General features: G+C 42.6%; 2 protein-coding genes across 4 annotated transcripts; one reads left to right on the top strand and one right to left on the bottom strand.

Annotated features, from left to right (window-relative positions):
• Nucleotides 1-4,891: 4,891 nt before the first annotated feature.
• On the top strand, nucleotides 4,892-7,143 carry hmgb2a (high mobility group box 2a). The gene is made up of 5 exons (XM_080836108.1): nucleotides 4,892-4,964; nucleotides 5,740-5,900; nucleotides 6,081-6,232; nucleotides 6,321-6,495; nucleotides 6,595-7,143. Exons 2-5 carry the CDS (start codon nucleotides 5,751-5,753, stop codon nucleotides 6,769-6,771), a joined length of 654 nt encoding a protein of 217 aa, XP_080692234.1. The 5' UTR covers nucleotides 4,892-4,964; nucleotides 5,740-5,750; the 3' UTR covers nucleotides 6,772-7,143.
• Nucleotides 7,144-7,438: 295 nt separating this feature from the next.
• Nucleotides 7,439-20,620, bottom strand: galnt7 (UDP-N-acetyl-alpha-D-galactosamine: polypeptide N-acetylgalactosaminyltransferase 7). Of its 3 annotated transcripts, XM_080838041.1 has the most exons (13): nucleotides 20,401-20,620; nucleotides 17,740-18,170; nucleotides 13,373-13,539; nucleotides 12,426-12,556; nucleotides 11,945-12,024; nucleotides 11,260-11,442; nucleotides 10,781-10,963; nucleotides 9,556-9,673; nucleotides 9,217-9,339; nucleotides 8,864-9,082; nucleotides 8,660-8,758; nucleotides 8,449-8,577; nucleotides 7,439-8,330 (listed from the first exon to the last, which is right to left on the bottom strand). In XM_080838041.1, exons 1-13 carry the CDS (start codon nucleotides 20,521-20,523, stop codon nucleotides 8,193-8,195), a joined length of 2,124 nt encoding a protein of 707 aa, XP_080694167.1. In that variant the 5' UTR covers nucleotides 20,524-20,620; the 3' UTR covers nucleotides 7,439-8,192. The 3 variants fall into 3 exon arrangements, with proteins under 3 accessions (XP_080694167.1, XP_080694166.1, XP_080694165.1); XM_080838040.1 differs by lacking the exon at nucleotides 10,781-10,963; XM_080838039.1 differs by lacking the exon at nucleotides 11,260-11,442.
• Between the last annotated feature and the right edge of the window lie 6,205 nt (nucleotides 20,621-26,825).

Genomic DNA, 26,825 nt, shown 5'->3' with positions numbered 1-26,825 from the left:
ATTGTCCTGCTGGGAGGTCCAACCACGGCCCATTTTAAGCTTCCTAGAGGGGGGCTGGTTTTTATTTTGGTATTTGATGGAGTACATGATACCATGTATCCTAACAAGATGTCCAGGGCCTTTGGAAGAAAAACAGCCCAACAACATCAGAGATCCGCCACCATACTTCAATGTGGGTATGGGGTGCTCTTCTGTATGGCTATCTTTCTGTCTACGCCAAACCCACCTTTGATGTTTGTTGCCAAGAAGCCTTATTTTCGTCTCATCTGACCATATAACTCTAATATAAAAGTCTGACCTACATTTGGCAAACTGTAGGCACTTTAGTTTGTTGTTGATTGACAGCAGAGGCTTTTTTCTGATAACCCTCAAAAACAACTTGTGGTGATGTAGGTGTAGTCTGATGGTAGTTTGGAGACTTTCTGACCCCAGGAATTAACTAACCTCTGCAATTACCCAGCTGTGATCCTTGGAGATTCTTTTACCAGTCGAACCATCCTCCTCACGGTGCGTGGGGTTAATTTACAGATAGGTCCTCTTCCAGGCTGATTCCTGACATCACCTGTCGCTTTTAACTTCTTAACTATTGCCCTGGGCCTCGTTTTCCGATAACGACGTATTTTAATGGCCTACGTGGATTTTGGCGACATAGTAGACTCAGTAACACTTTCTATTTACGAGCGTTTCCCGAACATCATCTTAGAGTCAGGTGCACGAGTGCACCGTGCACAAGTCCTTAAGTACCTCTTAGGGTGGAGCTGTCCATCACAGTGGTTCTGAAAGTAAAGTAGTCGATGTCAGACGAGTCGATTTTCTCACTTGTGTATACATGGGTTTCTCGGCTACGTCATCACTGGTTGCGTGCGCAATCTCGCGGCAGAAAGAAGCAAGATAACGTTGAAGTGGATGAGAAAGCTGTGGAGGAAGGCAACATGACAGGGAGTTGTTGTGTGGTGAACTGCTCTAACAGAGTTGGTAAGATGTTCAGTATACCCAGGAGGAAGCATCCGTTTGCCAGGAAAAATAAAATATCAAATCAAATCAAATATAGAAAAAGGCTCAACAATGTACAAGGTTACGTTTGGGAATATGTTGAGGGTGTGTGCAAGCATTCATGGCAACAGAATAGGGAACGGTAGGCTAAATAAGTAATAAACAATACATTTAAACTGGGCTTTCTGTATTCATTTGTATTAGGGTAGATGGCTTTCTGCCGCGGATCTGCGCGCGCAGCCTTCAATGTTTGTATACAAGAAACCCATGTATAGGCTCATGAATGAAGTTCCAATATAACAAGTGTCGACATAAGAACAATACCTCAATAAATATATATAGGCTAGCGGGTGCCACCCTCTTGATTGATTTCCAGCCCGGAAATGTCAATTTCCTAATTTCCTAATATTGCAGCCTAACTACACAGTCAGAAAAGCCATCTCCTTAGTTCAATAACATATTATTTTGTATAATCTTTATTTTCAAATACTCAATATTCTTTATTTCTATTTTGATGGGAATAGGCAGGTGAAACAATGACATTCTCATGATGTGCTATACACAGAAACATCGTTTGGATTTCTTCTATAATAGGCCGAACGACGCCCCTGGTGGATTGCATCGCTAAGTGTGAAGTTACTACTGGTCCTGATCACACGTAGAATTCTTCTCAACAAAAGATAAACTTAAGCTAAGTGCGGCGTCGGGAAAACGCTCTGCAACGTAGGATCCGTCTTACGACCGATTTCAAGTCCTTTTTCGCGTTCGGGAAACGAGGCCCTGGTCTTTCCCTCAAAATATTCACAAAAATCTTACCTTTGCATCGAAGTAAGCTGCTTTCTCATCCACTTCAACGTGATCTTGCTTCTTTCTGCCGCGAGATTGCGCACGCAACCAGTGATGACGTAGCCGAGAAACCCATGTATACACAAGTGAGAAAATCGACTCGTCTGACATCGATGAACAGGCGACCTCCACCCTAAGAGATACTTAAGAACTCGTGCACGTGGCGCTCGTGCACCTGACTTTAAGATGATGTTCGGGAAACGCTCGTAAATAGAAAGTGTTACTGAGTCTACTATGTCGCCACAATCCACGTAGGCCGTTAAAATACGTCGTTATCGGGAAACGAGGCCCAAGATGATACACAGCAAAGATATATATTTTCATAGCTTGTTTTGGTCACATTCACTAAGGGTGCCAATAATTGTGGAGGGCACTGTACATATCAATTTCAAAGTCTTTATAAATGTTCATTAGAGCCAATCCTGTTATTGCAGCCAATGTCTTTGTTATACTGGTACCTCAAGGAACGTCTTTAAGTGTATCAAGCAGCTGAATTACCTTTCCGCAGAAACAGTGGGGGCAGGCATCATCAGTAGAACTTTAATTATAATGTGAATGTTTGGGTACATCTCCACTGTCTCTCCTAAGATGGCGCAGAGATCAGAATCAGTTCCCTGATGCATGGTTGTTTTGCACCAGCTTAACCTCTACACAACATATGCTGTTACTTGAATATATCATGCATTGTACCGCCTTCACTATTAAATAAATAATAATAATAATATTCTCATATAGGACCCACATAGGCCTCACACATGTCAAATCTAACTTTGGTATTTTTTCAACCTAGGCCCTATTTTTAGATTTTTTTGTGTCCAAACTTTAACTAAGGACAACTGAACAATTGAAATCGGTCCAGTCGGCCTATTGAGTTAGAATGCAAACCAGCCAACAGAATGGCTATAATATAGTATCCTATGAAGCAAGCCAGCACCGCCATCATAAACTACTTGTTTTTGCCACTGAAAGGCTTGTAAATGTTAATTATAAGCGGCTGACAACATAGAAAGTACCCTACAGATACACCTATATCTGTTAACCTTAATAGTGTGTGAGTGAGCATGGTAATTTGGCATACAGCAGATTAGCATTTTGGCACGTTCCAGTTTTTTTTAGGGGAAAATCCATATTAGAGAATGAATGGGGTTTTGAAAATCAAGAAGATAATACCCATGGCAGTTGAAAGATAATGCATTCAATTATGCTAATTAAAATGCACTTGTATGTTGTCTCTGTATAGACTGTAGACCCATTATATCTCTAAAATATGTATGTTGCCATCCCTCTGTCACCAACAAAAAATAACTGGTAAGTCACTTAGTGACTTTTGAGTTGAGCAGAAGCTAACCATAGCTAGCTTTACCGATCAGAGATTGCAAGTGTTCTCACAACCATGAATTAAGAAGACACATCAATTACCTAACAATTTGATAGCCAAAATCTGGTGAATAAAAACAAAATCATGTTTTAGGTGCTACATCTGTAACATTAAGTTTCGTAAAATTGCAGAGTGTGAGTTAAAAGGTGTCTGTAAACATCACACCTTTGCCCAGACTGCTCAGTGCCTGTAGGCACTCTCCTTTGAGTACCCACTCCAGACCTACACAGTAAGCCAATCGATTTCAGGTACTGAATGGGGAGAGAAAGCACAACGGTGGTCAAAAAAACTTGAGAATTAATAAAGAGAGGGAGCAGTGTTCCCAAGAACAGAGAATCAGAATTGTCATTCTCATGCCAGTTACATTCTAAAGCACACAGGGCCACACCTCTGAAAGAAGGATTTTGTGTGAATAGTCCACATGTGTGAAATTATATTATATTGGTGGGATGTCTCAATTTCAATTTGATCCAGATCATACCAAATCATTATACTGATTATTTTGTAGATTAACAAGTAAGGAGTAGAGAAGATGAACGGCTCTCGGAGAGGAACAGAGCCATAAGATCCGACTCGCCTCAAAGCACCGTTATTTCCATTCCTAATATAAGAGGAACAAGAGACCATAGTAGCCTGGGGGATGGGAGGGCTAAATGACGGGCACAAAGGGTCGATCATGCTAACTGCATTCAACACACAACCAAATAACGAATTGTGACGAATAGCTTAAACAATATGTAAACTTGTCATATATTTCCATGGTTTTATACAAGTGACAAATGTTCTCGCTTTAACTTAATATGGCAGCTGGGGGTGTGCAGAGTGTTATACAGGCTTTGTAATACCATGCTCTAGTTAGCAAAAGGCTTGGGCAGCTGTGCTTCAGTTATTCACTGTCTCACACTCCCTTGACATACAATCCCTGCACACAATTCATGTCTCCTCCCATGTGACGCTGAAGACCGGTTTGGGCTGCTTCGTTCCAGCTTGCAACACAGTGAGAATGCCAGAACATACAGCAAGATAAAAGTTTGCTTTTAACAGCGAAGGTACACGTTTAACAAAAACAAAACCCACCAATCTGACCATAAATAGTCTACGGTCTTATAAAAAAATATGTTTTAGTAGCATCCAGCAACACATTTTTCCAACACTGTAAATGTCCATCGTCTATTTAATATCCCATTCAAGATCATCCGACGACAAACAAAAGATGGCGTGGCTTGGCTTTACTATCCCAACGAGGTCAAGGCGGGAGTCGCTACAAATTAGAAGGCATATGGCGTAACTAGCCGTTCCGGAAACCATCTGTTATGCGCACCACAGCAGTATTCTTGAGTACACGGCATACACATATATTTATTTGCATTAGTTAATACACCGACGACGTTGTAGAGAAAGTCAGTGACAACAGTTGAGTATCACAGTGGGCTACAATAGTAATATATGTACATGGACGTTTCCCGCTAGCTTCTTTAAAGGCCACAGCTGACTAACCCCTGATTGGCCACAGATTTACTATGACCGGAGTGAGTAGAGTACAAACCAATAGGACCAGCGCATTTCTTTCCCTTTGCCCTCGATTCAAATTTTCAAAGGGCTTGAACAACCAACAGAGTAACCAGTGGGAGGAGTTCTCATGCCATTTAATCAAGCTTGTGCGCCTGTCCTCTACTCCTCACAAAACAGCGTGAATAACTTCTGTTCGTTGCAGTCGGTGGAAGTGAAGTGACTACAAAAAAAACAGGTATGTTAATTTGCTCCTCAGTGAAAATTATTACTACAATTTATATTTTGTTTCTAATTCTCTGTGACTTAAGCTGCTTATTTTAACAACCATGCCATTTCGCCAAGTGTATTTCTGTAGTTTCATGACTAATCGCAGTTTGTTGCCTGTGCTATCCAGTTAACGTTAGCTTAGCTAGCTAAGGATTAATGAGATCCAAGACCTTCTGCTAAGTGTGAGCCGTAGCAGACACTCGATGTTAATAGTCCAGTTAAATTGGCAGAGACATCGGTGTTTACAGACCGTTTATATTCTAAGAATTTCCAGATATGCCTTTCTCTAACTACTGCCTCGTTAGTCAAGCTAACGCACGTTACGGCTAATGTTAGCGGGGAAACGTTAGCTAGCCAGTCTACACAATGGATTGCAACAACTTCTAAATTCATGTAGCAAGAATTAACGTATGCAGGCCCTACAATGTCAAGTATTTAAACCGTCATTGAGTTACACCCATTTGTCCCTTACTGGAGTTGCGTTCGAAGGTGTTTTAAAGTTATCAAGGAAATTGTTTAGGCGGGAAACAAAATGGTGGGGTGCTTATTGTTCTGTGCTGCGGACAGAGTGAAGCAGGAACTTGATCGGATTAGATCAGTAATTTCCTCGACGGGTAAGCAAACGCATTATGGAAGCTAAAAGCACTGTTTGGTGGCTGGCTTGTTTTGCCTCTCGGGAAAAGGGACGTTGACTTTTACATTTTAAACGCTTTCATTTTACACCCAATATTGTTTATTTGCAGAACTTGCAGTCATGGTAGGAAAAGATCCTAGTAAGCCAAGGGGAAAGACGTCCTCGTATGCTTACTTTGTCTCAACGTGCCGGGAAGAACATAAGAAGAAACAACCAGACGTTCCTGTGAACTTCACCGAATTCTCCAAGAAATGTTCTGAACGGTGGAAGGTGAGTGGAACAGCCATGTTGTAGTCGAACTTTGTTTTTCCGGGGGCTGGGCAAGACTGGAGGGGGTGGGGCGTAGTTGAAACGCAAGTGTAAAAAACAACCTGACTCCGAGCAAATGGAAGGCAGAAGCCGCTTTGCAATTGTTTTTGCCTACACTAATCTCTGTGTCGCTTTTTAAAGGTTTTGTCTGCCAAAGATAAAACGAAGTTCGAGGACCTGGCCAAATCCGACAAAGTTCGCTATGAACGTGAAATGAAAACCTACGTGCCCCCCAAAGGGATGGGAAAGCCGGGAAAGAGAAAGAAGGATCCTAACGCCCCCAAGCGTCCACCGTATGTACTGAACACACTTGCAATGATTGGTTTTGATTCCTATGGTACTGTGTTCCTCATCTCCAATCTTAAACTTTGGTCTCCTAAGGTCTGCGTTTTTCGTCTTCTGTGCGGATCACCGCCCAAAAATCAAGGGTGAGAATCCAGGCATCTCCATTGGCGACATTGCTAAGAAGCTTGGCGTCTTGTGGTCAAAGCAGACCCCCAGTGATAAGAAACCATACGAGGCGAAGGCACTTAAGCTGAAGGAGAAATATGAAAAGGTAAATTAAGACTGGTTGAACCTAAGTTTATCCAAATATTTTTTTTCCCCACTTGGTTTAAGCTGATTTTAATGATTTTAACTATTTCTATGTGTGCAGGATGTTGCAGCCTACCGTGCCAAGGGGACTAAAGTTGATGCGGGAAAGAAGGGAGGACCAGGTCGGCCAGCTGGAGGAAAGAAGGCAGCACCAGTGGATGACGACGACGATGATGACGATGACGAGGAGGAAGATGATGAGGACGACGATGATGATGATGATGATGACGACGATTAAACTGCTTGGAAACTTGAGCTGGATTATTTTCAAAACAATGTGAACATGCAATGAATTTATATTTTTAGATTTTCAAAATGTGTACAGAAATGTTTAACTGTAATGCATATCGAGGGTCATGTACTGTTTTGTAAATTAACAGCTTTTTTGTTTTTGTTCCCTTAAGCACTGCTTTGTCATGGGTAGTGGTGGTGGCCATTTTCCCCCTCCATTTTCGAACTGGGTTCCACTGCTGTATAAAGGATTCAGAGTAACACGTTTTGTTTAGTAAATGTTAACAGTTTTTGTTTTTTTTTAAAGGAAAAACTGAGCTTTAAATTGTGTGTAGACGGAACTTTTTTTATAATAAAGTTTTGTATATTATGATCAAAATATACATTGCTATTCATTTGTACAGTTGCAGGAAGCTTCAAGGATGGACAAGTCCTGCATTTAGTAGTGTTACAGCAAGATAAGCCATCAATTTGTAGAGAAGTTTATTCTCAAGAGCTTTTCATGTTTTTGGAAGCTTATTCATTAGGCAGGTTTCACATTTTTTTTTTTGTAGTTTTGACTTACTAGCCAAACTAGCTTAAAAGGTTGTCTGAAACTGAAATGCCTCACAAAATGGATACAAGAAAGTCAGTAGGTAAAAAGATTCCATTTATTTGAGAAAACCGAGCCAACATATAATTTGTATAAGTTAGATATTTACACCTTCATTGAAAGGCTCCACTTTCATAAGTTTAGAAATCTATTTACATTGTACAAAAGCAGCCGACACAGCCAGCCTTACCTTGGAAAAGTTCCAACTGCATGGCATATTTTTCACAATCACTTTCGAATGTATGTATAATCAACTACTCAAACTTCACACCCAAGTGCTCAATATTGTGCAATCAATAAGTGTTTTGAGTAAGTTTCCCCATGACTTCCATGTTTTGATTTTGATGATTACCACAGCTAAAAGAGAGAAGAGTTCAGTTTCAAGTGGAGTTTCACTGTGCCAATGACCAACAATGTCAAGTCCTTAAAGCAATCCAGTGTAAATTCTTACAGGTAAGGAGAGTTAAGAAAAAAATGAATTCCAAAAACACTTGTCGCTTTATCCAGTGATGAACAGCGGGACAAATGGAAGTGGTTCTGAGTCAGGTGAAAACACTAACCTCCCAAATTGAGACAAAAAAAATCAAGAAAATCCTTTGATTAAGATATGGCAAGGAGGAGCGCATTTTGAATGTAAACATCTACAGTGAGAGAAGGATGGAGTTGACATCCCTATGATCAGTATTTTGAGTCAGGTTAGGACAGAGTCAGTCCAGTCCTCAGTATTTACACATTTGTATTCATAATTAGATATAAAAATCTAAAATTTGTTCCAACGTTCAGAGAAAGGTTTGGAAAAGTCACAATTGCACTCCTGTCACACGCTGTGTTTTTTCTCAAACGGCAACAATATTGTTCATTTCCCACTTCTGGGTAGTTTTGCTGTTGTCACAGTCTGAAATGAAAACTTTGTGCAGGACGTCAGAGCGGTCTAAACACTTCCCAGTAGGAACATGAGTGAAGCGGTGAAGATCCTAGAAGGGGAAAAGAAAAAAAGAAACCTTATTTATCGATGCATCAAATAATCTAATTTATAAATGATAAAATCGACTGCTTTGCAGGTATTGATAAAGGGGCCTGGTGATCACCCACCTTGAAATACCTCCACTCTGTGTGCTCATTCATGTTGCAGTGTGTGATGATTACAGCAGACCCGTCTGTGCCTTTTGTCAAACACTGGTCGTATTGCATCAGCTGATGGGCGTCATTTATCCTAAAGAGCTGTGAGAGACAGAGAAACTGTGATAAGCAGAGCCAGCTTTGTGTGGACTGACAGTTGAAACGCCACTTCTCTCCTTCTTACCTGGTTGCCACCCATCCGGTGGCAAGGCCCTATCTCCACATTTCCTCCATTTGTGTGACCCATGCTGTCTATGCAGTAGCTGGTTTCAAACCCACGAATCTAAGGAAAAATACAAATGAATTCCTAGTCAAAATTTAATATTTAGCAGTAACAGCATTCTTTAATAAAATCATTGTAATTAAAAGAAAGTCTAATGGTTAGTACCTCGCCCCAATCCACATTTCTGGGAGGCAGAGGGTAGAATGTGGGTATGTCGTAGGCAATCTCCTCCATGAACCACTTAAAGCTCTTGCATCGGTGTTCCTCTCTGAACTTCTGGAGCTCACTGATGTCGCCATAGGCTAGTGTTAAAGTCTCAGGCCGGCTGGCATAGAAGTAGTCTTTATACTCGTCCCACCACACCTCCACCACACGCACATAGTTCTGCAGAGATGCAGGGAAACAAACAAGATTCCTTTGAGAGAAAGTGAGACCCAAACCTGACAGTACTGATCGGCACTGAAAACCAAACTGCAAATTGGACGTGGCCTGTGCTTCGGGCATACATGGGCGCTGACCTTCAGTGTTGGAGATGACCCCACATGAGCAGGGGGTGGATTGCCCTCCCAACCCTGCAGACGGTAGATGTGTCCTACACGAGAGCAGGGGATAAAGAGCAACTGGCCGCCACACTGCCAGATCTACACAGGGAACAGGGTAAGAGATTGCACAGACATGAAGCCATATTAAAAATCACCGTACAGTTGACTACAGTATTGAATTTGTTCTAAATACCTCCAATACATCCACTTGCTAGATCGGTACAATTTCTCAACTCCATAAACCATTTAGCACAAATACTGGCCTCTGAAAGTCATTTCATCTTTAACTGTCAAATTTTATTCACTGTCTTATACCTTATATGAGATCTCAAAGTTCTCTCCTCCCCAGATCTGAAGGCCTGGATCATACAGACCCAGCTCAAAGAAGAACTCCCGCTCGATGGCAAACAAACCGCCTGCCATGGCAGGGGACCTATGACATCCATACAAACACACACACTTGTCAGTTGCTGTTGCTTCCCACTCTCTGCATGCATACACAGACTGACACAAATCAACAGGGAGGAAAAGACAAAGTGGCTCCAGAGGAAACTATTGCAGCTCTCTACAGAACTTCAAACAAAGCTTCAAGCACTTAGTGAACACTGCAGTATTTTGATGCAAACAGACATTTAAGGATGAGAGTCAGAAGAGATTACAGTTGTTTAGTGACAATTAAAAGCAACTGAGTTAGTGAGTGAGTGACATAGACTAGTTGGCTGGGGTGAGTACGAGAAGGATGCCAGAGCTGCATGCATTCCCAAAAGACAGAGCTTCTACAGGGGTTTGGTAAGCTACTCCTGTGGTTTTACAAAGTCTTAATGTAAAGGTGTTTTTTTTCCCACCACAGAAACTATTTCAGAACCTTTTGTGTAGTTTCCCACAGCAGGGTGAGCTTTACATTAAATATGTGGATTGAATAAATCAGGAGGTTAATCAGAGAACAGTTTACATATGCTCACAGTTTTTTTTTTTTTAATGAAAACATTTGTAGGTGTAGTTCTGAACTGTTTAAAATTCCTCAAAATTCTCCCTCCAAACCTGGTTGGAAAAATCCCTTTCATGCCCTTAGCAATTACACAGGCCCAACTTTTCACTTCTGGAAGATTAAATGGTGTGAATTTTAAGAGGAAAAAAATGTCTGAGCTCCCTCCAAAAAGTGCTAGGGCTATGTTGAATATATTTTATAGACTGTCAGAAACACATTACGCTACAGCTCTCTGACAGTGGAATGATCTGCTGAAAATGTCATTCATTGAGGCAAAGCAGGCAGTACTACAAGTGATACACCCTTACAAAGTTAGAAGGCAGAAGCTGCTAGCTGAGGTCAGTAAATACTCAATCACCAGACAAACAATTAATGTAAAGCGGGAAAGGGGTCCACCAAAGGGACCAAAAACCACACCGAGGGCCCAACTGAACACACACACACACACACACACACACACACACACACACACACACACACACACACACACACTGTGAGGGCTCAGGTGTGGTTTGAGACTCCCTTTGGCTCAGCGGTGTTGTGCTGATTTACCGATAGGGTTCGGTTCTAGTTAATCTCTTCTGCTTCTCCCTGTTAGTGAGCGGCACGCGCTTCCAGAGCATGCTCCAGTCCCATGCTCCTCTGGCAAAGCCATCCTCGTCCCCTCCCCCCTGAGGCTCAATGATGAATGTCTGGCCGTGAATGGAGTCAATGAGAGGCACCGTGCACACCGTTCTGAAGCCCACGCCGGGCCATGGAGCGTGGAGGGGGTGGTGTGGTGGGTGTGAAGGTCATGAGCCATGCATACACGCACGCGTGCGCGCACACACACACACACACACACACACACACACACAAACAAACAATCACACCAACGCATGATTGATACAGCGCACACACACACACACACACACACACAAAGTGGGGCAAGGTGGGGTGGGGGGGGGTAAAAACAAATACAAACAGATAGGAGAGAGACAGAGAGAGAGAGAGAATGGGTGTTTAGATGAGCATGCATGACAAACATTTACCGATATGGCTCGGTCTTATGCTGTCTCTTAGCCTTCTCCCTGCTGCTGAGCGGCACACGCTTCCACAGCAGGCTCCAGTCCCATGCCCCACGCGCCAGTCCGTCCTCGTCGCCACCCTGCTGGGGCTCTATGGTATAGTCTTTGCCGTCTATGTAATCTATCAGTGGCACGGTGCACACCGTTCTGCAAATGTTAACCACAACAGCAACTCAGAACATGCACACATACACTGAGCAGTGATGCAAGGGAGGGCGAGACGTTGGTCTGGTTCCTCCACCTGTATGCGGCTGATGTTTCATGGTCTCAATAAGCCAGTCAGATGCTTGTGGGACTAACAGAGGTGCCGGGCATTACACATCAGCATGTGGGTCTGTAAACTTTCCATGGTAATTTACATGGCAACTAAATACTGAAGAATAATGAACACAGTAAAATCAGTTCTCCACTATTTGCACTTTCCAGCTGGGCTATACTGTACATTCTGTGATGGCATTGACAACTTAACACATAAAACAAACATTGCCACATTATAACAAGAGATAGAGGTAAGCATAAACTAACCACCTAGCAAATACAGTAACTGAGATTTAGACACTGTAAGAGAGGATCTAATTACGTGAAACCTATAAAATGTACACATGGATCACGCCATGATCGTAACCCAAGGTGAACGAGTGCGACATACCTGTCCTTGGATATGGGGGCCACCAGTGGAGCGTACCAGTTGATACTCACCTCACAGTGAGCGTCCAGGTAGATGAGCACCTGTTGGAGGTAATGACCAAGTTATTGGTGTGCTGTGGCTGCTTGCCTGTGCCATACAGGCTCTCAGGACAGACACCAGCTAAGCTTATCTCAGGCCCTAACATCATCCAGACAACAGTCCATCTGATGCCAAAGTTACCACACCACCACACGGGACACACACAATCCTTGAATACAGGCTCAACATCTATTTCACTTTTTTTTTTTCTCTGAGGCCTAGTTGTTACATGTTTTTACATTCAACGAACACTGTCACACTAAAAAACTGGTTTGGGCTGCTTGGTTCAACTTGGCTGATGACAGTGAAAGTCAGTGGAACCATAACGTGAGCTCAAGATGCAACAGTAGATCGCATCCGATATGGTCACACACACACACACACACACAAAGTGGAGGCAGACCTGGCCCAGAGTAGCTTTGCGAGCACCAATGCTCCTGGCCTGAATCAGTCCCTCTCTTTTCTCATTCCTGAACACCTTAACCAGGCCATTCCACTGCTTTACGTACTCCTCCAGACGCTCCTTTAGATGAACTACAGTGAGGAGAGAGAAAGAGAGAGACATGTATATTTAAACACAGCATGAGAAAGCAGCCATTGACAGACAGACACTGGCTGATTGACTGCAGACTTACTGTAGCTGGCTAACATATCCTCCTTATTGCATGTAATTAGCAGGAAGATACCGTACCTTCTGGTAACCTGGAGGATTATGTGACATTTTGAATTCACCCTGGAATCTACATGACATGCAGACAACCCTAGCTCCAACACGAGGTTAACTAGCACTTCAGCTGTCTTGAGGTTTAACACATACATTGTGCCTGCGGTTGTAGATGGGCCGGTTTAGCACAACAGTGGGAACATTTCATTATGAGACAGGCTGGGACACCACCTCAATGCTTGCCCATCTCTGAGTTAAGCCTATGCCTGAATGGGTTTTCCATGACAAAAGGTAAAGTGGAGATGGTGAGCATGGCTGCTTCAGTCAGGCCTGGAGGTGTTTTAGTGCATTAGTGTCAATGAACAGGGCCACATGGTAAAACACAGAACAAAGTTACTCAAATTCACACTTGAGGAAATCGACTTCTCTCAGGCAAACTGCCACTCACACCCACCACAAAAAAAAAAAAAAAAAAACAACCACAGAATTGACAGAGAAATTGAGCTAGAAACCCTTTCAAAGCGCTTGTCTGAGGAGCCCAAGTTCGGAGAGCGAGACTGCACTCAAGGGATTTAAGCAGGCATTGTTTAAGAGGCTGCCGAACCACAAAAGGAAGATATGGTCCGTTACTCCCCGAGCAGGGAGAAAGAAAGGGGGGAGTAAAAACAAAAGAATCTCATGCATACCTTTGTTGCTGAAATCGTCGATCATGACGATCTCGGCCAGGTACCTGCGGGGGGTCCTCTTGATGACGCTGTGTATAGTCCTCATCAGTGTGGACCAGCCCTCATTGTGGAAGACAATGATGACGCTGGACGTGAGCAGGTTGTCATCGTAGTGCCAGTACTTACACCTGATGGGCAAAGGACAGAAGGGGTGCTTTAAAAAGACCACTGCATTGAAAATTAGCAATTGGTGTATGTGTATGTCTGTGACAAAGACAGTACATGCAAGAATGAGTGAACTGTATGCGTCAATGCAAAGGCAGCAACTGACTGTGAAAGGCCGAACAAGGCAGCTGGAATGGGGACATATCTAAATAAATAAATAAATAAATAAAAGCCTCAAAGCTTTCACAACCGTCACCCCCCCTTACTGACCATCTGAGGGTCAGAGGAAGGTGGAGAGCCCTGCTTAGGGCTTCCTGCAAGCTGATGTGACCTTGTCTAACTTCCTACTGTGCCTTCGATATCTGCAGCTGAACTCAGGCAGTCAGCTTGACGCAACTTGACCACATGCAGCTTGGCACAAAGCTAGCCTGCTCCCCTACGTGCCTGAGCAACAGTCTCCGGGGCTTACAGAGAGAGGGCTGCTTATGCTGCCACAGTGAGTGCCGAGGTATGCAGTGACTTGGATGCCTATTTTTAGATGCCTATTTTTTTTTGCACAGTTCAGATTGTAAACATGTCATGGAATAAGGGAGGAGGAAGCGAGACAGAGAGAGAGAAAGAAAGAAAGAGACAGAGAAAGAGGCTTGGCAGCTTTGGGATTTTGGGGTCATGTGACAGTGGCATGCGGCAGCCTTCATTGGCTGTATGCAAATCAGCAAATGCAGTATAAAGTTAACAGGGCCTGGCTAGGGAGGCACGGAGAGAGGGAGCAACTGACAGACCTCCCAAAGGGATTTCAGCAGGGTGAATCCAAAAGGGCCGGCTGTCCTGTCTGGCAAGGCAGGGAGTTTTATTACATTAGGCCACACAAATGGCCTCTTTGTCAGACCAAATGTTGTGTGTGTGTGTGTGTGTGTGTGTGTATGAGAGATTAACTAAAGCACATAGCCTCTACACAGCTGCTCAGAAAACTCACTCGTTCCTCCCCAACAAAAGAGAATGAGAGAGAGAGACTGAGCGAGAGAGACAGAGAGAGAGAAAAACACGTGTGTTTGTGTTTCCTGTTCCAGCCTGCCTGTGTAGTTCAGTAGGGTGTGCTCTCTGAGCTCCTTGCCTCTGCTTGCAGCAACCGCATAGCTCTACTTGTTTTCCCCACGTCGGCAATCAGGACAAAATGTCAGCCTATTACTGCTGACATGCAGAGTTACAGGCCTCCTCTCTAGTCTACTAGCATGATCATCCATCTTTAGAGAAAATGGAAGTGACAAGAACTAGAATCTTCCCGTCCTACAGGATACTTCAGCAAACATGCAGCTGATCAAGTTAAATAGCAAAGCCCTATGCCTGGAAAGGTGGTTATTCAATAGAAGGTATTTGACAAATCGGGCCACAGGCACATAAACTGCAATATAGGCCAAGGCCTAGCACTCTGTCCCCCCCCTTAAACTGATAGCTGAGCGAATCCAACATTCTTTTACCAGAATGAATGTGTCCACAGAAGCCACATAGATGCTACTCATAAGAAAAACAACACTCACTTATTGCCAACAATCACATGCGGGAAGTCAGCACAGGCTCGCGCTTTTAAAACGAAGGCAGTTTATCTAGGCTTATCTGTATATTGATACCTAAACAGCCACAGAGGCTCCTGCTTTTGTCTGTGGAAGACAAGGAAGGAACTCAACTAAGCCTAATGCTTACTGAATTACTGTAGCCATAATACAGCCTTAACTGGGGACCTCAGGGTGAGTACATTAACCCTAATTTGTGGTTGATTATTGACCATGAGGAACTTTATCTGAGTCTGAACCACTTGCATTGGTAGGAAGCAAAAGACTTGAAATGTTTTAGTGAACTGGAAGTGTGAGGACAGATCAAATGCATATGTCACAGCACTCCTAATTAACCTTATATCAGGACAATTGAAAACTTAAACAAACATAGCACCACTCAAAATGTCTCAATGGACATACTGCTCCATCTACTGGAAAAAAAAGGTACTACAAAAAGACTCAATCAACGAAAAGGGGAAAGTGACAACATGTGCATAGAACAGCCCGCATCAAAGACAGCTGGCTTCTAAGGAGTATATTTCTCCAGAACCCATTACTGACCATGTTGTTCAGCCTGAAATCAAGGCGAGGAGGCGCTGTTGCAATGAAAAATCAAGAGCCAAGTACAGAACCAAGTCTGTCAGAGGAATTGGGAAATTACTTGTCCAATGAGAAGGAGAACCCCATTCTGTTCTAACTATCCTTAATGCTGACATGTCCTGTAAACAGCAATGCGCTGAAGGCATGTGTTGCTCTTTTACAGAACGGCTGTATTTTTATGCGTGTGTGTTTGTGTGTGTGTGTTTACTACCTGCCACGTAAATGCCCATTGTGCCATGCACACATTTGCACACAGCCCAAAACAAAAGGGGAACCTTCAACAGAGCTGCCCTTTGTTTGCTACCTGGCATATGGCCAGATATAGTCCAGAACTCTCCAGCAAAGGCTATTTGTATTTCTCTGTGGAGTCTGTTGCCTTTGGCGTGGCTCTGTGTGAATATATGTGTGTGTGAGATCACCAACTGCTTCATAGACTAATCAGAAGGCCCACGTAGGCCAAACCGATGTATTAAGCTAAATCCGATCCTTGCATCTGGGCTATTAATGAAAGCATTGATTGGCTCCTCCTGATTGACACATGGTAAACTGGAATACGTCTCCCCAGGGCTCTGACTGTCCAGTGGGCCTGAATGCACAGAGTTTAGAATGTCAGACATGGTATTAATAAGATGCTTGGAGGAGACTGATCTGCTCCTCTGCCTGCTGCCTCTCCATCCCCAATCCCACATCCATACCACCAGCAACCTCTCCTGGCAACATCAGAACCCTTTTTCATTTTGTGGTTGCTATGACAGCAGCAAGGGAGAAAGTCATGGTTCCAGGACAGTAAATCCCATATCTGTTGTGCATTTAGTGAATGCACAGACAGTATAGTTCACTTTTAAGCAGATCTTGCTGCTCATCTACTTTTGCCTTCTTTTAAAAGTCTTTCCTCACCAAAAGTGCTGGTAGATTTGAAAGTAATCTCATTCAACCAAAAAGAATCCAGCTGTTTTAACAAAGAAACAGAGAGCTCAATAGAGAGAGAGAACGCAAGAAAGGAAGCATGTGTATCTGCATGACCCAGAAATAATTGTATGGTAAATAAATGTGTGTGATAACCCTGAATGAGAGTGGGTGTGACTGTGAGATAGCTCTGTCTTGCCTAGTTGCGTTACAAAGACAAGGGTGTTATTATTATTATTAGATACCGCAGCTCTGCTTATCACTTAGTGGTGACGTGGATAGACAGTAGCATTTTAGCTCAGGGATTTATGAAACTGCAGCTACAGCATTGCCACGCTTTTCTGGGGCAGGATTATGAGGAAGGAAACAGACTGAATGAAATTCACATGGAAAGGCCTCTTAATCCAAGCACTGGCTGACTGCTCAGATGGAGTGTGTGTGTAAATGTGTATACAGGCGGAGGAAAGCCTACAGTAACTTGAGCTTAAAGTGTACACAACCCAAACCAGTCCAGCGGAAATGAGTGCACAGTATCTCTACAACTCCATTTACACACAACATGAGATCCGTCTGTGGATATCAGTATCTGCATAATGAATGACCTGATCTCACTTGTGCTTTGTGGCTTCCACTGTGATCAGACATCCGTATATCGTGCTTGATCGCGTAACAGGTATATACACAAACAATGCATGGTTGCAAACACTGTGCAGATTGTCTTCACACATACAAGAAATCTGTGTGAATCAGACTGCTTTTGGACAGAATCTGATTAATCTGGTCCCATAGGGATCAAAATGTGAGAACCTTGCTTCTACATGCACTTGCCATATCCAAAAATATCACCTCTGCATTTACAGCATGACAGGCCGACTTTCAGGGCTGGTCCTGTCAGTCAAACCAGAAACCTGTTCTATCAGTACCTCGCCCAGGCCCCACCTAGTAAGTTCCATCTTTCTATTGAACTCCATTCCATACATGCCTATGAAAATTAAACAGAAACATCACATTGAAAGGAAGACCGCAGAGATTCCCCCACAATTCAAGCTCATTAAACTACAAGCACAAACAGATCACTGGCTCACTGTACAAACAGATCATCTGTATACACTGGGTGCATTTGTTTTCAGCATCTAAATAAACCTAGAACCATAACCCACTTACTCTTCGTGCCGCAAGTCATTGATGGTCCTGTCCAGCGAGATCATGTCACTGGCGACCATATTGAAACCAAACTCTTTGACGCTGGCCTGTATGGCTGACTTGTACTCTGCTCCCAGCACAAATGGCTTGGCCCCCTCCCCAGGTCCACCCTGTATCCCCTCGGGCTCTGGCTCTTTGGGCTCCAAGTTGCCCAGGGTGCCCCGCTGGAGCACAGGGTTCGAGTAGGCATGGGTGTGGGGATGGAAGGTGACATATTGTTTCTGGATGATATTCTGCTGGTTAGGTGCCTCAGCTCGTGGCTTGTCCCCACCATTCTTCTGCCGGATGGAGTCCAAGTCAACCTCTACACCCTCCACATGTGGCCAGGGCACCACAGGCTTGAATTGGTTTCCACCAGCCTCGTTTTTTTGGAGCACAGCCTCCCTGGTTTCCTGTGGTTCAGAAGTGTGGGTGAGAACTTACAGATGGCAAAAACTTCAAAAACTGTAGTTTTTCTAAAATCTTCACAGCACACAGCATACTTGTCACTTATTACCAATGGGTATTTTGTGTTTACAACCATTATCTACAGGTACACAGTCTCGTCCTCGTATATGTAAGCGCTGTTAAACCTTAAGGGCTTTATTTACCCATTGAATATGCCAATTCTCTTTAGTGATGCCAAAGCACGAATTGTTCGTGGTTATTCTATATAATAAAGGAAATAATGCACTAATTGGCTAACAGGTTAGCTAGTAAGTTTAATATAACGTGATGCCACGTGTCTCACTTCTGTCTCAAACTCAATGAGGCCACCTATTTCAATTTTAAAGTAATGTCAGAACCGGCATAGTTATTATATTATGCCTATTTTACCAGTATAGCTAGTCAAGCTAACTAACCAACTACAAATTCGTATGAAACCCGTATGGGAATTCTGTATTACAGTTTACCTAATGTTAGCCAACTTTAGTTATAGTATTGTGGATTGCCAATATTTAACCCATCGCTAGCTTGCTAGCGTAACTATTCCGGATATCGGCCGCTTTGTTAAGAAATCGCTATACTATGTCTATTTATAGATTAACGTTAGGTGTAAACTTACCCAAACCAACGGTTTTCGAGAGAGATGTTTGTCCTTTTCAACTTGTACGACTCATTTAACACCGTAAGAAACCGTATTTCAAAATATTTCTGTTAATGTTTACGGTGACACGTTTTCGAGTAAGTTTTTAAATGAGTCGAATATCGTCACTCCTACTTTGTTCCACTTACCGCGTTGAATTCGTGATAATAAAATGCTTTTCCTCTTGCTTTGACATATCCTGGTTTAATTTCTGTACAAATGCCTTAGTCACAATATGTTTTGTCAAGAAAACGTTCATCTCAATAGTGTTATTTTCGTTTAATTAGGGTATTTTGTGGGCTTGCTTTGACCTGATTCAGTTGTAGGTGCAGTCTATTCACTTAAACCTGCACAAAACAAACATGGCGTGATTATGTATGTTATGTATTAAAAATTAAGACATCAATATAAGGGTATTGTAATTGTACTGTTGTTAGTGGAAATACAAACATTTTATCTAATTCAACTTTGTTTTAGGTAAACTGTAAATGCAACTACGGAAGGCGAACTTCTTCCGTCCAATTTCTCAACTAGTGCCTTTCATATTGACATGGGTCTAAACGACCAGAGTAATCGGATTTGATCTCTGTGAGCATCCGTACTTACATTATGTCATGGTATCTGTTTTGGCATTTGATATGACAGTTTAAAATGACAGTTAAACTTCATCTTGGAGAGAACTAATCCGACGGTACAACTCAAAGACCAAACGAAATATTCGTCGCGCCACTGAGTGTTCCACACTATTAGGTACACGCAAAAGTGCACTATAAAAAAAACACTATTTCGCAAGCTTAAATTAGGTCTACAGAGTTAATTTTTTCCACAAGTAAAGCTTAAATGCCATATTTTTGTGGGAGATTACGTTTCTCTCCATTGGTGTCCGAAGTTGATCACGAGAGTGAATGTAAACATGACAACGAGGTATGGTGCCGATATTCGACGTGTGCCGATATTCGACTCCGTTCCGCTAACGTTAGTAATACAAACTGGGGGGGTTTCTTGGTCGCAAGTTACTTGTATTAGTTAACCTGTCAATTTTCACTTTTATCCTACAAAAATGATAGCAACATTACCAAACGTTAATGATCGGCTCCACTAAAGCGTTAACAGTTTCTGGACATCAATTAAGTGTCATAGCAGCTAGCGTTAGCATAAACCTTCCGGGTTTGAATTATATTGCTGTCCAAGCAATTGTAAGATAATGACCCAGGCAAAGATTCAAGAACAACTAACGTTAGCAAGCTAGCCTGAATACTTATTTCAGACGTAAAATGTCACCATTACTGTTGCCACGTTTCTACTGATCCTCAAGCATGTAATATCAAAATATGATTTCGCTGGAATTTAGGAAATGCGGTTAACATGATTTTCGTTCTTCATGTCAACATACTAACCAGCAATCTCCATGACAACGATTTGGCTAACGTGCTAGCTAGCTTGCCAATAGCTAAAATGCGTGCATAAACTGCAAAGCATAATCACATTTAAGTTGCCATCAGCTACCATAAGTGAAAACAAAACCATGATTTATGGTGAGCAATATAAATACGTACCACTTTAGCACCAAACGGTTCATCGCTTGTTTTAGGTGAGAGGGAAGACCAGAGCACAACTAAACCTAAAAAGGTGCCAATGACTAATATACTGCGCAGAATAAATCCAATTTTTACCCTCATTTTGCAAATATAGTGGTGATATGATGACAAGGACCTAGCGGCTAGCAAACGAGCTAGCAATGACTACTTGGTGACTCCCAGCTCGAGCCCCCTATCCTGTTCCTCGCCGAGTTGCAGTACTGCGCCTCTCTAGTTCGAATCCCTCTCGATCAGGCACTGCTGCCTCCTCACTCAGTCTTGCCGCTCCTCGAGCAAAACCTTTTTTTTCTTTATATGACACGCAGGCTGACGGGCCTTGAACAATGACATCTTATCAGTTACTCCCTCACACAGGTGAGGCGCAAGCGTGACACCCACACACGCGGATATGCACAGGCACACACGGATACAGTAATTCACCCATTCAGTCGCATACACGACACTGCATCAATATCTCCGTAATTGAAACCATTTTTGTTAATTACTGTTGATCCACAAATGAGGATCCGTTGGTTATTTTAAAAACACAATTTTAAGGCTCTAAAATTTGGAGTGAGATTCTAGTTGACCAGAATTCAATCTGTTGCTTGGGGCAACAGATGATTTTTTAAATAATGAAAAGACATAGGCTAATCAGTTTTAATGTAGGCCTAACGTGTAGGCTACTGTTACGACCCGCAACATACATTGAGAGACAGACCACAGAGTAGCCTACACAAAAAGGGGTTTATTACCAATAATACAAAATAGGGGATAAAATAGTAAATGCCAATTGTGCACCAACATCAAAGGCATGTTAAGAATGCAACGCCCCTTCTGAGGACAAACAGCATTGCTTTTATCCACACCTCCTCAGGTGTAGACAAACAAGCTAAATATGCCAATTCACCACCCAAACGCTGTTTGCAACTGAGAAGCCAGTGGGGATGTAGAGTGGCGTAACAGCTAGCCTACTTGATCTCAGCCTGGCAGTTCAAAGATACAAGCTGTCATGACCACTTCTGTCACAGTAAAAGTAGCCTACCTTTCTCTATTTTCCTTATTCCTAACATTCCTAATGACCACATTTAATTTATTTCTTCATCGTATGGGACAACTCTCGAAAGGAGAATATAAAGAGAGTGGGAGGGTACTTCAGGTGCAGAGGACACACTTTCAATTAAAATGTAACAACAATATGGCTGGACTGGATCCGTTTTCCCAGACGTTTTGTGGATAACAACATCAACAACTGCATACAGTCACATAAGCCCTTATTCCTGTAAATTATTGTACTTTTAGCTGCGACTTTGCGTCCACACTGTATGCCATGGGGTTTCACATGTGCCATTATTGTTGCTCTTTACAGCTTGTAACATAGTCAGTTCAGTCAGCGGGGACGACATCACCTCCATGACTGAATGCATTACAGATTAGCCTACATTAACTTCTGTGTTGATACCACCATCCCCACCAGGACAGTGCGATGTTTCCCCAAATAATAACTCTTGCATGCATGAGAAACATGGCAAAAGATGTATCTTGGAGCGAATTACTGAGAATTTCCAACCATTAATATCTATGTACGCATTTCAAAAATTGTCTTCACATTTACAGATCTATGCATGCATTTACAGACTTGTCTACACATGTAGAAATCTCAATACACCCAAATCGCAAATCTCATTACTAATTTAGAGTAGGCCTACGTTTATAAAACTGATTATGTACACACTGATTCTGAATACACATTTGCAGGTTCCTTTACACATTCACAAATCTTTGTAGGCATTTAGTACATTTAGCACATCTCGGCACATTTACAAATCTGATGCACAGATTGAGATACAGTTAAACAACATTCCACAAACATTTACTGATATTTCTGCTGCAATAATACCCCCATAGAACTGGATCACCAGTAACCTGAAGGACCTGCCGAACAAGAAGAAGAAAGTGAGGCTGAGGAAGAGCAATTATGCCCACATGCGAAAGCTAGAAAATCTAAATCCAAAAAAACAATGTGAAGGATGGGTGGTCAAGAATGAAGACCATCACAAGCTTCAGGGTAAAGCCAATGCATTGAACCTGTTCTTAAACAGGTTTGGTACAGCACTCTCAGCTGCCTCCACCCTTCCCCCTCCCCCAGCCACACAGTCCCCACTATGTCTATGGTCCCCACAGCCTCCTTGCCACCACAGCTGCTTCCCTCTCACACCCCCTTGGTGATGAGGACTTCTATTGCTTTCCAGTTGTACGTGGAAACTGGAATTTCCCAGTTCAAAGTCTGAAGTTTCAACAGGAAATGCCCCCTGAAGTCAATTCGAGTGTGACGTCATTCCAAGTTCCAACTTCTAAGGTAAATTAAACACATCAACTATGTGACTCACACTGTGCCACCCCTGAACCCCCAACATGGACTTCAAAACAGCCTACCTGCTTCAGCGAGCCCACTCTCGCCTGCACAAAGATGGAAGCACTGTGAGCATCGTGTTCTTTGTTTTCTCTAGTGCTTTCAAAAATCAGCCGACACTGCAGCATGAGAAGCTACAAAAGATATAGGTAGACACCTCCACAACCTCCTGGATTATTGACGTCCTGACAGACAGAGCACAGTTTGTGCGACTGAGTTTGTGTTTGAGCAGGTGGTTAGCAGCACAGGAGGGCCGCAGGGGACTATCCTCTCATCTTTTCTCTTCACGCTGTATACCTCAGACTTCCAGTATAGCTCTGAGTCCTGTCATCTGCAGAATTTTCCAGACGACTATGCAGTTGTGAGTTGTGTCAGTGGTGGACAGGACACTGATTACAGGGAACTGGTAGACTGCTATGTGGCGTGGTATGGGAACAACCGTGGCGTGGTGTGGGAACAACCGCCTTGTCTTACATGTAGCGATGAAGGAGATGGTTGTGGACTTAAGGAGGACCAGGAATATGTTGCAAACCATTTCCATCCTGGGAGAAGAGGTGGAGGTGGTGAAGGGCTACAGATACCTGGGACTGGACTGGAAATGTAACACTGAGGCTGTGTACAGTAAGGGACAGAGCAGACTCTACGTTAAGTAAGAGTAGCTACTTTAATGTGTGCAGCAAGATGTTGCATATCTTCTACCCGCCTATTGATGTAAGTGCAGTTTTCTTCACCGTCATCTGTTGAGGTAGCGGTATCAGAGCCAGTAGCACTAAGCAACTTAACACGCTAATAAAGAAAGCTGGCTCTGTGCTGGGGAATGCTCTAGGGTTGGGTGAGAGCAAGATGTTGACAAACTGCTCAACATATATGACAACACTCTGAGGCTTCAGGAAGTCATTCCTGCCCACTGCAATAGCAATATATGACTCCCCTCTGTCTCGGAAGAGGAGACTTATCCTCTGAGTGGTATATATATATATATATATATAGATATAGATATAGATATAGATGTATTGTAAATAAACTATGTATTGCCTTGTCTAGTCTCCCTGTTTGGTAGATTTAATAATTAGCTAGCTTCAATGCTGTGATCTCATCATTTGTCATTTGACACACCACTGGTGCACTCTGTTGACACGTAGGGAGTGACCCTGGCAACACCCATGGTTACCATGTTGAAAAGTAAAATGTTTGGTGGTGCTGTAGTGTGGTTTGGTCATTTTGGGTGTATTCTTGTGCCAGACTGTTACAGAATAATAACCATAAATATCCACATAAAGGACTCAGTGTAGATGCATATGCTGATTATTCATGAACCATAAAATATTGCACTTGGCTTGATATTGTGCTAAACTTGAATTCCCAAAATGTTTTTTAACTTGGTTGGGAATGGATTATTGAAGTGAAATAGTGAAAGTGAAGTGAAATAGAAATGGATAAAATCTTCAGAAATCATTATGCAAAAACAGTTCATTGCAATAAGTAGTCCATTAATTGTCCATTTTTATACACATTCAACCTTTGAATTGTTACCAGTTAATTCAATGTCTTATCATTTCTTGTACCATAGAAGTTACACTGTCAAATTGACTGTTTATTAAAGCTTTGTGAACACAGACTACCTTTGCATATCGCAACTGATGTGTTCTTGTTTTGTGAGACAACCAAGCCTCTTCCATGTCGCACAAGAATCAAAACATAAGTAACAAGATAGAAAATTACACTGAAGAGACATAACTTTTAGGATGTTCCAGGGCAAGGCCTTTTAAGATTAACAACCTCAAACCTTGAGTAGAGTACATAGCACAGAAGAACAGAAAACAAAAGTGAGTATAAATCATCACATAAGTGTAATGTGACCCCGTATTGGCCCAGCATTTGGATCCAAGACAAGATTCTCCCAGTTAGGAACAGCAGGGATGAGGGCCCCATCCTCAAATAGAGGGACAGGCATTCAAACTGGGAATGGTGGGGATTAGAAAGCTCAATTGGACAAATTAACAAATGCCATGATCGCAGCATAGCTAGAAATGATGCTACCCCTGAATAATATCAAGCTTTATTTACTTAGCCTCAAAATCTATAATGTCTGGCATGGTGATGTCTGGCATGTCTGGCATGGTGCCCAAGGCAGGGCCTCCTGAATCTCTCAGGGTTTAACCTTCCTTGATTGGGTGAGGAAATTACCGAAAAGGGCAGTGAGGGAAAATAGAATGGTGACCGAAACCGATAATTTAGAAAAAAATCAATTTAACTAGTCACCGAACCTCTGAGCCCTCCCTGCAGTCCGGAATTCTACTCCAGTGCACTTTTTGTCAACTTCAGCTAATTGCTCCCCACTGTCCTCTAGCTGTCGGTTCTTTGTGTGCCCTCAAAATAACTCTGTCAATGGGAAATTGGCTCAGACCCAGCTACACATTACTCCAGCCAATCAATACGTTGCAGCGGGAGCTCCGAAGGGAGGGGTTTGATTTGATTGGGTCTTGTCCTCAAAATATTAGCAAACTTCCGCCCGGAGTCGAGGGTTCTTTTAGCTCCTGCTTAAAAGTCACTTCCACTTAAGAACCTGATGTGTACCATGTAAACACAGTACCTACACAAACACAAAGAACCACATGTTGACATAAAATATTATGGAGGGCAGTGAGCATGAAAGAGCAGTAACGCTGCACAAAGGTATAGTGTATAGGTTTAGAAACCATGAAACTGGAGCTCTTTAGACTAAAACTAGGGCATGTAGCACATCCTACTATAATACAGATAATATATTCCCCCTGTCCACTCCAACACGAATACAGTCTATACATCCATGCTGTCATTTAAACATAAGGCTTGAAAAGTAATTTTCAAATTTCATCAAGCCCTGTTTCTTCATTTTCCACTGAATGATCCTTAAGCGATTGTCAAAGCAGTGAACTGAATTCTCCCCATTGGCTTCATGGCTGAAGCAAAGCGTTCTTAAAGTGTACAGTGTAATTCTGGACAGAGGGGGGAGCCCTTACACCACTCTTACAGACACTATCAAGTCTAGAGAGGAGTGCATTCCGAAAGGGCTTAAAAGATGCCCTCAACCACCCCTTATTATTTCAGTATGTTGTGGCATCAATTGCATATTTAAATTATGCAATGATGATTATGAAAATGATGCAAAACATACCTTCCCACTTCCATCCACACAGACGAACACTTTTGTTTTGCTTTATTGGAAATAAATCCTGAACAAAACTGATTCCAGAGCAATTAGACAAAAATCACTTATCAGCAGTTTGAATCTTACTATTACAGGAACCAGAAATAAAACCCTAATTAAAATATATACATAATAACTTACACTGATCAAAAAAATGGCCTCCAATAAATACAAAATAAATATACATTAAAACAAACATGAAAAATAAATAGTGATACAAAACTAAACAATGCATTTCTTTCAGAATTTCTGACCAAATCCAGATTCATTATGCAATCTTCAGTGTGTGGAGGAGCAGTCTTGAGGTCACTGGAACAGAATTCTGTTCTGTTCAGATTTATCAAACTCAAATTCCTCCTTAGCTGTCATGTAATGAGAAAAGGTTGGATCAGTATGTTATTCCATAACTAAGAAAGACAGAGCGTAATAGAGAGAGAGAGAGATTTTTGCTGTCCACATTTTCCTTGTCCAGCAAGGGCTCTATGTGGTCCTAACTGGGCCTCATCAGTTGAACGCCTCACACAGCCATTGAAGTCTCTACAGCCCTGGACTCTGTGTGTAGGCTAGTACTTTTGGTCCACCTTAGTCCATCTCCCAGAGCGTAAGGGCCTCAGATAGATCAGACACACGCACATGCATACACACACGCGCGAATACACACACGCACGCACACGCACAGTTTATCGTTCAGCTCTGCTGCGAAGACCTATCGCTGAGGATTCTGGGAGGTCTGTGAGACAGCTGCTTGGCTGCTGTGTACATGTTCAGGGGGCAGAAGGCAGGATGGGGCAGTCAGCATTC

The sequence above is a fragment of the Sprattus sprattus genome, assembly GCF_963457725.1.
Source record: "Sprattus sprattus genome assembly, chromosome: 4".
Lineage (NCBI taxonomy): Eukaryota > Metazoa > Chordata > Actinopteri > Clupeiformes > Clupeidae > Sprattus > Sprattus sprattus.
The sequence above is the reverse complement of the archived record's forward strand: the minus strand, read 5'-3'. Positions and strand labels throughout refer to the sequence as shown.